The 13,945-nt window shown below is 35.5% G+C and overlaps 1 protein-coding gene across 1 annotated transcript in view; it reads left to right on the top strand.

Annotated features, from left to right (window-relative positions):
• LAMA1 (laminin subunit alpha 1) overlaps window positions 1–13,945 on the top strand; it is a 79,606-nt gene that overhangs the window by 46,755 nt on the left and 18,906 nt on the right. The window contains exons 34-45 of the mRNA XM_042839107.1: window positions 503–601; window positions 1,595–1,706; window positions 1,876–2,038; window positions 4,647–4,857; window positions 5,090–5,206; window positions 5,299–5,462; window positions 6,544–6,682; window positions 7,941–8,034; window positions 9,243–9,359; window positions 10,949–11,131; window positions 11,440–11,594; window positions 13,048–13,191. Of these exons, the coding sequence (XP_042695041.1) occupies window positions 503–601; window positions 1,595–1,706; window positions 1,876–2,038; window positions 4,647–4,857; window positions 5,090–5,206; window positions 5,299–5,462; window positions 6,544–6,682; window positions 7,941–8,034; window positions 9,243–9,359; window positions 10,949–11,131; window positions 11,440–11,594; window positions 13,048–13,191 (1,698 nt within the window). The remainder of the gene's footprint in view (window positions 1–502; window positions 602–1,594; window positions 1,707–1,875; window positions 2,039–4,646; window positions 4,858–5,089; window positions 5,207–5,298; window positions 5,463–6,543; window positions 6,683–7,940; window positions 8,035–9,242; window positions 9,360–10,948; window positions 11,132–11,439; window positions 11,595–13,047; window positions 13,192–13,945) is intronic.

The raw sequence follows: 13,945 nt of genomic DNA, 5'->3' as shown, positions 1-13,945 counted from the left end.
ACAGTGCAAAGGTTCCTCATGGCAGGGTTGATTGTGTTATCTGAGTGTCATGATCATGAACTCCTGAGTGCTACACACTGGATTTAACACTGAAACATAGCTCCAGGGCCATCCATAACATATTCATTAGATACAGCTATTTTGATGTGACCAGCTGCTGAAATTGTAGATGTGGAATTGGTTGGAAACATTTAATTTGATGGACCTTTGAATTTGTGAAAGTAGATTGTTTGGAAAGCTCAGACTGCGGAGAAATTGAGAATTGGGAAAGCTGAACTTTGATTCCCTTTTATTACCCTTTTAAATTTGGAGATTTATTTCCTTCTGTATCTAGAAACGATCACTTATTTTTCATCAGCTACATGTATGTAACTATTCTGTTATCCTTAAAAAAACATAATTTCGAAAATTTAAATGGTCTAAATAGTTTGCATAGTTATTTCTTCCCCATAAAAATTCTGGACACACAATGGACTCTGCATTAGTGTGTTGCTTCTTACAGGGCTTTATAGCTCCTAGAGAGGATCCAACATACTCGTTAGCTATGGCAGAAGAAGGTCTTCTGAGTTTGTCAAGAAATGTTGATCTGTTGCCTGAAGAGGTAGGTGCTGCCTTCTTAATTCCTAGCATTTGTGGAGAAATCTTTTGAGGCTTCATAGTGTTGAACATACATGCTGGAGTATTGCTTAGAAGTTACTTTAAATCTATGGACTTCAGTGAAAGAGTTCTGTCTATTCTGTAGTATTTCTGGGGAGAGTGGTTAATAAGTTTGTGGAATTATTCAGCAAGCTACAACATTTTATGATACTGTATGGGAGATTTACATGGTTTCTGTTGAAGTTCTGAAGCTTTTTCTAATATGATCGTTCAAGGCCCTAAAACTGAAGAGCTTTTCTTCTCACTGGTTCTAACAAGTGGAGCTTATTTAAAATAGTCACTATTGAATAATCATCAAAAAGTCTTATATTTACATCGATATATTTAAAATATTTTCAGCAGAATTGTAACTGTTGAAAAATCCAACATTTATCTTCTTTATTCAGCTTTAACACCAGAAAATTTGTAAATGGAGTTTTCAGTAGTCATTTGGCCATTATATTTCATTTGCTGTTCATGTGTACCTATTGTTTGTTGAACATGTGCAACTAATTGAACTAGATGCTTGCCCTAGAAGCCTTGTTATTGCCAAGATGAATTATATTAAGTTACAGGAATTGATATTTACAAGTATGTGGTGTTTACTATACAAAAGCAATAGCTTTGGTAATTATGGTTTTATTAATTGTGAAAATAATTGATAAATGAGTTCTTCACTTTCTTGAGTAAGAAACTCAAGAAAGTTGAAGCTGGGAGAAACCTCATTTATAATCCTGCCACATTTAATTTAAATAAGAACTCAGGAACTTTCAAAATAACAATGTTGCAGCATGAAAGCATCATATTTCTGAAGCAGCTAGATCTGCCTTGTTAAAAAAGTAGTCTCTTCTCACAAAATATTTTCACTATCGGAAAAAAATGTCAAAATATGAGCAATTATCATTAATTAATCAATGTTTTAACAAAATTGTAAAGTGTATCTCTGATTTTATTCTAGTCATCTAGAATTTTGAGAAAAGCTTGGCAACTTAACGCAATGACTCAGGAAACCAGGAGTAAAAGTAAAGAACTGAGTGGATTTATTGACACAGTACATACAGCCATCAAAGGTATCCTGCTTTTAAGATATTTCCACTTCTTTGCAGAATTTACAAGGTTGTTTCCTTTGTAGCTTTTAAAGAACTGTTTACACAGAACACAGAAGTGCTGCAATTTCTCCAGGAGGTTCACGTATTCCTTTATCAGTGGTATGACTAAATCTTTCACTCTTCTATTTAGTACTTGCTGAAGTTGCAATGTCGCTAAATGAAACACTGGGCCTGGACCTCCCACTGTCAAATGTTACATCTCAGAGGCTACAGGATGATATTTCAACCCTACTGAATGAACTGCGCAAGAAAGATTTTGTTCAAAGGCACTATAATGCTACCAGTGTTCTAAAGTAAGCCTATTCTATTGGGAACTTTGATTCACCCATGTCTGTATTTTGCAGTATTGCTTTTCGGAGAGAGATCTGGAGAATCCTTGCTCTGTAGTAATAGATTGTGGTATGGTAACTAGTTCAGATGGGGCTATTAAAACTCTGCATTTGGAGTTACGTTATTTGAAGATATTTAGGCATCGCACATGAAACCAGTAAAGTCAAATCCCTGTTTGTTTGGATGTGATACAATGATGCATTACAATAAGTGGAAAGACTCACTGACTTCTTTCAGAGTTGGCCCAAATACACATCTTCTTGTGGATTGGAAACATAGTAAAACAGTCTCAGAGAGTTGCAAGCCTAAGATCTACTGAAGGATGTGGTAAAATATTGGCAATGTATCAACTAGATTTGAATACGAAACCAGGGCATTTTATTCAATGCCTAAGTCACTGCTTAGAATTCATTTTCATCGTCTCAATTTGCTTGCATTTAAAGGTTATTTTGAAATAGCTTTTGAATTCATTATTTATGTCATTTTGCCAGATTTGCCAATCTAAAACAACAACTATTCCAACAGTCAGCAACATTTTCTTTCCACCTTCAAAAATATGAAGTATTGCCCTAGGCTAGCTCCCACTGACAGCTGTAAGAATCACGGAATCATAGGGGTTAAGAGGGACCTCTGGAGACCATCCAATCCCCTGCTAAAGCAAGTTCTCTGGGATAGGATGCACAGAAGTGTCTGTTATAAGTACTGGCTTCAGGAGATAAAAAAATAGCCCAAGAGTATTTCTGATAGTTTAACTTTTCTTTATTAAATCCTTTAAATTAGGAGTAGAACAGAATGTTTATTCTGGTGGAATATCTGATTTTGTTTGCTAGACTCCTGTCCTTTTCCTTGTACCAGGTATTAAACTGCACAGAAGCTAAGTGGACGTGAAAATGGACTAGAAGTGTACTGTTTATTCTTATATTAGGAACTTCAGATAACATTTTTGCACTTATAAAAACATCCCAGGGTTCTCTTGCATACTAAGAAAAGGTTCTGACTTTTAGCATTAGCCTGAGCTGTTACACAAGGCATTTGTAAATTAAGTTTTTCAATTACAGACTGCCAAAATTCCTGAAAGTTCTGTAAGCAGATTGAAGGAGAGAGTTAATAAGATTTATTAGATAGTTGCTCTGCAGAATTTATCATGCAGTGCAGCTGTAAATTCAAAACTGATTTAAATAAACAGCTTGACAGTGCATTTTTCAGGATGCAGAAGTTACCACATGGCTGATAGTGTAGTGATCTTGTGGTGACATATTGTTGAGCAACACTCTAAGTGAAATCTCCAGGAAGTCTCCTCACATTTTGCTGTGTAAACCATTTCGAATACAATCCTTTTATTGCATAATGAAATAGAGGCCATTACTGCCTTGTAAAATACTTTTGTTCTTGTAACTATTTCAAGTCTTCAGTGACTTTTGAGCTTAAGGACTTGGAACTGTTTGTTTTAAGAAATGCATTCGAACGCACATCTGCTATTCAGTGGGAAAAATGGAATGTAACATTGTAATATATGTATACTGCTTTGGATAAGGATCGTAGACCAGTTGCGACACCTTGGAAGACATAGACCTGTTGGAGCATGCCCAGAGAAGGGATGCGAAAACTTGGAATGGAACATCTCTCCTATGAGGACGGGCTGAGAGAGCTGAGGTTGTTCAGCCTGGAGAAGAGAAGGTTGAGATGATATTATACAGTGGCCTTTCAGTATCTTTTAGGGGAGCTGCAGGAAAGGACAGACCCTTTAGCACGGTCTGTGGTGACAGAACAGGGGAAATAGTTTCAAGCTCAAAGAAGGTAGGTTTAGGTTAGATATAATCACAGAGACACTGGTGAGGCCCTGGAAAATGTTGCCCACAAATGTAGTGGATGCCCTGTCCCTGGAGACTCTCAAGGTGAGGCTGGATCAGGCCCTGGGCAACCTGATGTAGCTGTGGTGTCCCTGTTCATTACAGGGGAGTTGGACTAGGTGGCCTTCAGAGATCCCTTCTAGCTTTAAGGGCTCCATGATTCTATCAATATGGCTTGAAGTCAGGTTAAAGGGGCAAATATTTATGTGAAAGTGTCATTTATAGGAGTTGCTGTGTGCAGCGTGTGTGTGCAAAGAGAGACAGAGGAATAGACTTTCAGTGTCATTTTGAGATGATTTTCTTCTGCATTAGAAAACTTTCAAATGGATTTGCAAATATTCCCAGATAGACCAAGGAATGTGATTTACAACTGACTGATTTGAGAGGAGAGTGGGGGATTTTATATCTTACTGATTTTAAGGGATAAGTATAAAGATTGCATTTCAGTGGTGCATTTTAGTGATGATTTTTTTTTAAATTTTATATTTACACTTTTCAAATGAACACATGCAAAGCTTGTTAATAGCATTCCTTTCCTTCTCCCCTGTATTGTCATCGTTCTGTGTGCTCAGATTGGTAAATAGGCTGGTGTGTGTATGCATGCTATCGTATGAAAAATTGTGGACTTCTGTAAGAAAGTGCATTCACATTTATTTTGCATGATCCCCATGCTTGTCTCTCCTTTACCATGTGTTTATTTTTCACTTCCTCTCTTTGCCAGAGCTGCAGAAAATTTGTTGCTCCAGGTTCAGAAAGACTATCTTAAACCCCAGCAGGAGCTTGCTGAGCTGAAAAAAGATGCAAGCCAGCTCTTATCAAAGCACAACAGCAAACTGCAAGATGCCCAGGATCTGGTGAATGATGCACTTGCTGACATCAATGAGACAAATCGCTTGTTTCCTCTTATTTCTAGTAACCTGGCAGAGTTAAATGTAAGACTGGATGATCTGTGTTGTTAAATATGAAATATGAAATTTTGTTTATAAGTTGATTTTAGCCTTTTAGAAAGCTGTACACATTTAAGTGTCTTAATATATAAAATATATAGTGTCTTGAAAACTCAAAGGAAACCAGATTGTTGTTGGAAAACAGAAATAATGATTATCTAATATATGCACTAGTTAACTTACAGGTCAGTATTAAAAACAATAATTTTTGCTATAGGAAAAGAAGCTGAGTATAAAGGAAAATAAAGAAGTCTCAACCACGCTTATTAAAGAAGGAAAATTCCTAGTAAATGTTGCTGCTGCTCTTTCCCAAGATGTAAAGAACTCTACATCAGTAAGTTCTTAAGTTTTATCATCCTGTTTGATACTTCAAGTGGATTTTGCTATTGGTGGGTAAGGAACAAAGAAAACCCTTATGTTGTGCAGAACTTGGAGGTCCATCAGGATGAGCTACTCCAGTGGAATACCAACTTGAGACACCATGTGGATGAGCTGGTGATGCAGATGTCTGTGAGAGGAGTGCTTGACCTGGTATACAGAGCTGAGGATCATGCCGCTCAGTTCCAAAGACTTGCAGATGCACTGGAGAGGTAAGAAACTCAAGAAAGTTGAAAACTGGGAGAAGCCTCATTTATAACCCTGCCACATTTAATTTAAATAGGTAGTAGTAGTAGCTTAATCCATTAAGCAGAAGTAATTCGTTTTTATACTCTATTTTTTTTTTTTCAGTTATGTTTTGCCTTTAAAGTAGTGTAGAGTCTCTTTATTAAATGATATAGAGGGGGTTGATTAGTCTTGAATTTCATGTGGTTGACTTGCACAATAACTGGTGAGTTATTAAGTGCCCTGTGAATGTATCATAGTATGACTTGAAAAGCTTGTGTTCTGTGTATGAATGCTTCTTTGACTATATATCTCTGAATCTCATCAAGAAGCTATTTTTGCTATGCCTTCATCATTGTTGCTTTCAAAGCATCTTGCAGAAATGAGTGGGTTGCAATCCCAAATGCACTCTTAGAGTTTTCAAGTCATTTATTTCATTGAAAATGCTCTGTCACAGGAAAACTTCTAGAACTGTTGCTCATTTGTCTTATTATAAAATCAGTAAGTTTAAATTTGATTAGTTTGAAAAATTTACGTATATTTTAAGCTTGAGAACAAAAAATTTTACTTTGAGTAATGTTGAGTAACTCTGCTGGTTTTACTGTATCCAGACAAATTAAATAAAACAAAATTTGATATGGAATAGTGTTCAGATACTCATATTTCCTCTGAGGTTCTGTATTTCTCTGTGTTGCTTTTGAGCTCCAGTAGGAGCATGTTTATGTTCTGTTATGTTTACATGATCTGATTTGTTCGTTCTTCATGGAAAATGTTATCTGTGGCTAAACTGATATATAAATTGAAAAACTAACCATCAACAACAAAAAAATTAAATATTTCAAGTTTTCTGGTGATTTGGAATTTTTTTTTTTTCAGTTCAAAGTAAAGGACTGAAAGCCCTTTTTGCAGCCTTTGGGAAAGATGAAATCTTTTTTTCAGAGTGCAACATGAATTCTAGAAGATTGTTGTGCATGGTGTAATATGCACGTGTAACAGCACGTAGAACTTATTGCTTGGTTATATTGCTTGTTTCACAAAAATAGTATTATCTGTTAACTTTTTATTTAGTGGCCTCTCAAAAGTAAAAGATGTGACTTTGAATGCAACAGCTGCAGTCTATACCCACTCCAATGTCAAAAATGTGATTGAAAGGACAGAGAGTTTGGCAGATGATGCATCTAGGATTGTGAATGGCCCTTTGGATTTAGTAAGTATTGATATTAGCATCTTCACTTCCTTATCTTTCTCATTTTGGAATATTTGTTCTGTAGGTGTTTTCACTTGCTGGAATCTGGATCATCCTGATGGAGGCAGCCTGCCCTGCCTGCTGATATATAATGTATCCTGAATCTGTGTTCTAAGTCAGTAAGGATACCAGATTTCATATTCTGTTTGTCTCGATTTCCTCTTTACCACTTTTGTTTTTAGACATGTGATGCACATTTAGCTGGGCTGGATATGATTCTGTGTGTCTTTGTCATCAGTCATCTGACTTGCATTTCGTCGAATCATAAAATGATTTGGTTTGGAAGGGACCTTTAAGATTATCTACTTCTGACCCCTCTGCTATAAGCAGGACATCTCCCACTAGAGGACTTCCCAGAAGTGTGTTATGTCTCTATGACTTGTCTCCCTGTCCTTGGGTGTGCTCTCTTTTACCTTTAGAGTTATTTAGCGTCTTCTATTCAACTTGTCCCTTTTTCACTTCTAAGTATTCACAACCACAACTGTTTCGCTTAGTTGAGAGCATTCAGTAACCAAATGTATTTTATATCACATCTTCCATTCTCCTGTCTTGCAAAATTATTGGGTTGTTATTATGACACTAGATTACAAAAACCTGATCAGTTAGTTACCTAACCTGTTACTGTACATGTTTCCCTCCTTTTATCTCTGCTTTTTTTTTTTTTTTAGTTGTAAACTCAAAGAAAGAATTGGCTATGTTTTACATTTGTCATTACAATATTGCTGGAGAGACAAATACATGATAATTGCATTCACGTAATAGTGATCAAAATAGTCAGAATTATGTGTTTGTTTATTATTTTATCACATGCTGTCATATACACAGCATGAGTCCTCCTAAGCATTTTTCCAGATTTTCCAGATGGATAAACGGATTAAAAGAGCGCTTTAAGACCGGAATTTTCAAATATCTTAAAAGGGCTTAGCGCTGAGAATTTGGCCTTAGAACTGGAGCTAAAACTAGCAATGTTTCAAAAGGTAACAGAAAATAAGTAGCACTCTTCAGACTGGAATTTGGCAGGTTTTATTTCAATGTCGTGTTCTTGGGCAAAACATTACAACTTTATTATTTATTCTTAGCAAGGTAATAAATAGGATATCACAGAAGTGGTGAGAATGTTCATAACTTACATTAGATGTCCATAGGCATGTCAGTGTCTTCAGCTGAACTTCTGTCAATGAATTCCTGCTTTTTTTTTTTTTTTTTTTTTTTTTTTCAGCCAGATGAATCTCTCAGTCTTCTTGGTAAAGACACTCTGCAGCTTAGCTCCAAAGTTCAGAATGAGGCTAAAAATCTGAAGAAAAAAAGTAACGGTTAGTTCTTTGGAGTTCACATTTACCTCTTCTCTTTCCTTTTCCATAGCCTGTCCTCTGGTAGATTCATTTTTTTTCAAATAAACTTAAACTAAAGCACAGCATTGTGTATAAATATGCATATATTTTTGTACTATTGAAATTAATGTTATATTCAGGACTCATATATTTCACATTTTTTGGTAAGAATATAATTTTGCTTGGTAAACAATTAAAAATTTGATTTTTACTATATCTACTTTGTCTCCAAGTAATGCTGTTTTTAGATGTCTGTTTTTCTGAATGCCGTGAATGAAGGCAGTAGGGATTGCACAGCAGGTGAAGGGCAAACATATTTCTTGAAGAAATACATTCATTCAGATAAATTTAATAAATCATGGATTACACAGTTCTGTAGGGTGGTGTACTTAAATCATAATCATTTTTTTCCTGTTCCTTCTATATAACTGAGATACAATAACAAGCTGGATTTTTTCTTTCTGTTTGTAAAAAGTGCCTTTTGGATCAGAGTCCCTCTATAAATTACAATATTCTTTTGGTTTGTTATCGCTCCAAAAAGATCAGCAAAGCTTTTGAGTTTGCATCATGGAAGTGCAAAACATTTTGAACACGTACTTTGTTTAGGAGCAGAGTCCAACCCTAAGGGAAGTTTCGAACAAAATTGGACAGAATGTGAGTGCTTCACAGAGACAAATTGTAACTATAAAATGACCTTTGCTCTTGGTATCAAAAGTTTTACACAAATATATACATCTTACGTAATGCAGATGAACTGAATACACAGTTTTTTTGTTCTGTATACTTTTATTTTTAGTGAGGGGATTCTACAAACATCTCAAAAATAATTAAAATAAAAACTATCTTGAATGGCTCCTGTTGTATTTCAAGAAAAATGTCAAGAACATCATAGAAATTTAAGGGTTCACCATCTTTGAATAATTTTAATCTATAACTCTGTCCTGACTATATTTCTGGTTTGAATTTGCCAGAAAGGATAACTTTGCATGACACAGTGCCCACAGGAGCTTATCTGAGCTTACTGCATTCAGTTTACATTTCTGTTTTTAAAATGCATTTTTTGCTAAAGGAGGACAAAAAGGTTCCATGTGCTTACATAGTGAATGTTTATTATCCCTGTATGTAAGACTCATGAGGATTGTGTCTTTTTTTTAAGTGCACAGAAAAATCACAGTTATTTCTTCCAACAGGCATTTTATCTGAATTGAATGGATTGAGCAAAAAAGTAGAAAAGATTCAGGAAAGTACTGTTAAAATTGTCAACCAGCTTAATGATTCCCTGTTGGCACTGAAAGCGTTGCCCAATGGTAAGTGAAATCAGTATTTATATACTCCTTACTGCAGAACATTCTAGTACAATCGTAATACAGTCTTGTTTATCATCTGATGGGAGAGACATAAGCAATAAACTAGACTGGAGACTCTTTTAGCCTCTTGCCTAACAAAGAATGTTTTCTGTTTTTTAGTAAGCCCCTAAAGCATAACTGAGTTTTGATATAAGACCCGTAGTTTGATTCTCATTTTACCCTGCTGTAAATCAGATGGGGATCTGAAAGCAAAGGAATTATGCTAGTATGAGAAGGGAATGAAGTCCTAGAATATTTAACAGCACGTGGGGAGAAACTCTTAGATGAACCTGTGAGATTTTGCTTTCTTTTAATAGCTTGTTTCAAAATTGTTTGTATTGTGCTATGAAACTTACTTGTATCTAAATGTTTTCTTATTGTAAATGCTGAATTCATGTACCAAATTAAATGTCCCTTCTGTGTATTTGCAAAACAGTACAAATCCTTTTAAAAAAAAACAAAAACAAAATAATATTTTGAATAAAGGAAAGACCTAGAGTTTGTGGAATTTAATAGAAAAAAAATATTTTGTATTGTGAAGAGAGGAGGGTATGATATACTTTACCAGCTGTATTTGTTGTTTAAAAAGTAGAAACTTCGTAAAGGCCTCCTGCACTGGTTTTACTCTATGACCAGATTAAAACATTAAGCACTAAAATTCCTATTTTGTAGCTCAAGCTCTTAATTCACACTAAAGAATGATAAGATTACTCTGGGTATTATTTGCAGGATGCTATCTGACATAAAGCCAAACACTGTCAATTAAAGTATCGTTAAAATCTTAGGATGGGTCTCCTTAACTCACAGGTTAACATTGTTCAATTTCAGGTTTGATTTATTTCTTGAAATAGTCCACTTTTTGTCTGGACAGAGATTAATGGATGGTGATGTTGTCCTCTGCCTTGGGTAATGGATCCCTGCAGACCTAAACACAGTCTTCTGTGCAGTTGAGTCCCGCTCTTCCTGGCACAGGGAGTGCAAGGGACAGGGCGAGAATGGAAGCAGTGTGCTTAGTGTATACATGCTCATGGCCCAAAGCAGAATGTAACAGACCTGCCTGTTTTGTTGTACATTCTATTATTTATATATGTATGTCTTGTTTATATACGTATGTGTTACTACTGTGTGCCTGCATGCTACACTGATAATTATATCCATTTCTATATCACCAACTTGTGAACATTTACAGTGTTTTTAGCTCAGGGCCATAGCTATGTCCATTTCTCAGCTTACTAACTGAGTAAGAGGAGTTGCAGCAACCTACTCCTGCACTCCAGTTTCACAGAAGTTAAAATTCCTACACTGTGAGCTAAGGGGCATTCAACAGCCAGGCAAAGTTAGATCATGGTCAATCTTGGTTTGGAGCTCCCCTCACAGACTGAATATACAAAGAGCTGGAAACATAACTCTTAGTATGAAAGGAATGCAACTGGCAGCATTTCTAATGTTGTGATTATGTAAATAACTGTGTTGTTATTAAACAGGTCAAGCATTTATTACTCTATGAAAGCTGTGACTTTTTGAATCTGTGAACTTCCACTGTGTTTCAGGTACAAGGAAATACATGCTGGAAGTGAAAGAGCTGGCTGTATATGCAAACATCAGCACTATGGTGGGTTTAAACCACTTTGGGGATTTCAGTCAAAAGCTGCTGAATGCTTCATCTACATTGTCCCAAGTTAATGGCACATTGAGGAAAACCAGTGAGCTTATAATTGATTCGTCAAAAGCTGGTAGGTTTACTGCTTCACTGCTCTCCAGAAATGTCACTGCTCGCAGAAGTAGTACTAATATTCAAGTTTAATAGGCATTAAAAATAAATCTGATAGACTGAAATATTCCTCCTAATTCAATAAAAATGTGCTTACTGTTCACTAGATCACTAGAGAAGACCCATGGAATGCCTTTAAGTATGCGCATTCTTTACTGATTAAAATTGCAAAAAATAAAATAAAATAAAATCAGAAACAGGGCTTCCTTGCTTAAGTATTTTAATGTTTCTTTTCCAATCTACCTCAATATTCCATTTATGTTTTGGCAGTAATCACAGCTGAAAAACAAGCTAAAGAAGTTGAAGCACAAGCGAGACTTTTACTTGATAGGCTGAAACCTCTGAAAACGCTAGAAGAGAATCTGAGCAGAAATTTGTCTGAAATTAAAGAACTCATCAGTCAAGCCCGGAAACAAGCAGCATCTGTAAGTATCATCACTGCAGATTTAACTGGCTTCACTTTCACCTTTAACACAGAAAGTTGCATGAGATTAAGAGCATAAGATTTACCTTGAAGGTACGTGGTTGTTCTGGGATCTCACTGAAGTTGTAGGGCACTGACTGATACTAAAATAGTTGCTTGCAGGGCTGTTGGCGTATTTTATTGTTTTAGCTTCTTGTTTCATCTATCGCTTGTGAGTTTTTCTGAACAACAAGGCAGTAACTTATTATTTTTAATATTTCTATTTTTTTTTTTCTATTTCCTTTTGTTTCTTATTAAAATAACGGAATGAGAAGTGTTGGAAGTAATTCATGGAGATACTTAATGGGAGGGAGACAGGTGAAGAGATGGAGCTGCCATGTGTTTAGGACAAGATGTTAATTTCTAGGCTTATTTTAGAGACTGATGTGAGAAGCCTCCATGCATCATCAAGTATAATGACAATTTTTTTAGTAAGAATGTGGATTCTGTCAATAAATTTGCCATGTATCCCCTACCACGTTGTTTTCTTTGCAAGAAGTTGCTGTGCATCCAGAATTCTTGGAGATAAATAACATTAATTTTTTAAAGATCAGCTTCCCTCTTAAAAACAGTGAAAGTATATCAACTGTACTATGGGCCTCAGTGAAATCTGAGAAAGATATAAAATTGACTTCACACTCAGTGACTTCTAATATGTCTTTGACTTTAATGTGTGCTCATATTCCGTAACTTTTAGGGAAGTGGTATTTTTTTGAAAAATACTTGCTTTCTAAAATCTTTCTGAAATCTTAATTTTATGGTTATTGTATCTTTGTTACAGTCTGAAGCTTAATGAATCCAGTGTAGAACAGAGGAAGTATTGTAAACTACAGAGGTTGCTAGAAGGATGATAAGAAATATAAGCAAAACTTTCTTTACATTTTTGAGAGTTCATTTTCATGTTTCGTGGGTATCTTTTGTTTTCTAAGTTGAAGTTTACTAGACAAGAGAAACTTTATATATCCATCTCACACATCTGCACACACGTGCATTACGTATTTAGTTACTACAGGTGTGTTCAATGAATTGGATGAAATTAAGGCTTCTCTGTTGTTAAATGATCAAGCTCCTTGGTGTGCCTTTATAATCTGATATTATTATAGTGGCTTTTACTCATATGTGGGCTTCTGACACAAGATTTATTGTTATTTTCTGTGGTATTTTGGATAGCTTTGTCTAATGCCCTCAATTTTTGTAATTGGGTAAGTGAGTATTTATTTCTTCTCTATTTCTGTATCTTTTTTCCTAAGAGATTATGAGATTAAGATCTAACCCCTGTAACAATACTTTGGTCACATAAAAGTATCTGAAGAAATCTCTTGCACTGGTTGGTGAGAAACTAAGTACATCTTCTAGAAACATATACTCTGTACACTGAGGCTTGTTTAGATTCTGTTTCACCCTTTCACCCCCAGATTAAAGTTGCAGTATCAGCAGACAGAGATTGTGTTCGTGCCTACCAGCCCCAGATTTCATCTACGAATTACAACTCTTTAACCCTTAATGTGAAAACTACTGAACCAGATAACCTCCTTTTCTACCTGGGTAGCAATGGAAAGGTAAGTTTCCTGTATGCGTTCACTGAAGTTGATGGTAGTCAAATACTTGAATGGCCATATGTGTTTTTTTTTTCTTCCTACTTCAAACTAAATACCCAAATGAGGCTTTAGATGATTCCACAGAGATCCTCAAAGATAGAGAACAAAAACACCTGATTTGTTAGCTTGCTTCTTTGGCATGCAAGGAATCTCTACTTTCCTTTTTCTCATTCTGTACTTTAACTCACGGACCGTAACACTCTATGATGCTTTTGTGTAGCGTGCTAGACTACATCAAGTATTTTGCTTTTTATCATAAAGAAGGAATTTGACTTTGGCCCTTATGCATCCACACAGCTAAAGGAACATGATAGTGGAGTGTCACATTGCCTTCCTCTTCCTTCCCTCTGTACTTCTAATAGATACACAGCTGTGTGCACGTGTTAATACTTTTTCACAGACTTAATACTTTTTCAAACAGACAGGTAGGTTTGTTTGCATGAACTCAGGTATTTATACATGTCTACAGATGTGCGTGGAAACACTGTATCACATCTTGATATGTCTATTAAAAAGATATTCAGTTAGCTATATATGAGCTGTTTTTTTTTAATTTATTTCATTATATGTTTTTGTTTCACTCATCTTCTTTTGCTAAAACTATTCCTTAGGGTTTTCACTAAAAGTAACTCCAGTGATGTAGGAACGGGAATTTAGACAGATTCTAGAAGTTACATGTTAAAATTAAATGCACTAAACAGAAACTTGTTCAATG

This window comes from Centrocercus urophasianus, unplaced genomic scaffold (genome assembly GCF_019232065.1).
Source record: "Centrocercus urophasianus isolate 14NV4802_14NV808 unplaced genomic scaffold, USGS_Curo_1.0 seq_11, whole genome shotgun sequence".
Classification (NCBI taxonomy): Eukaryota; Metazoa; Chordata; class Aves; order Galliformes; family Phasianidae; genus Centrocercus; species Centrocercus urophasianus.
The sequence above is the reverse complement of the archived record's forward strand: the minus strand, read 5'-3'. Positions and strand labels throughout refer to the sequence as shown.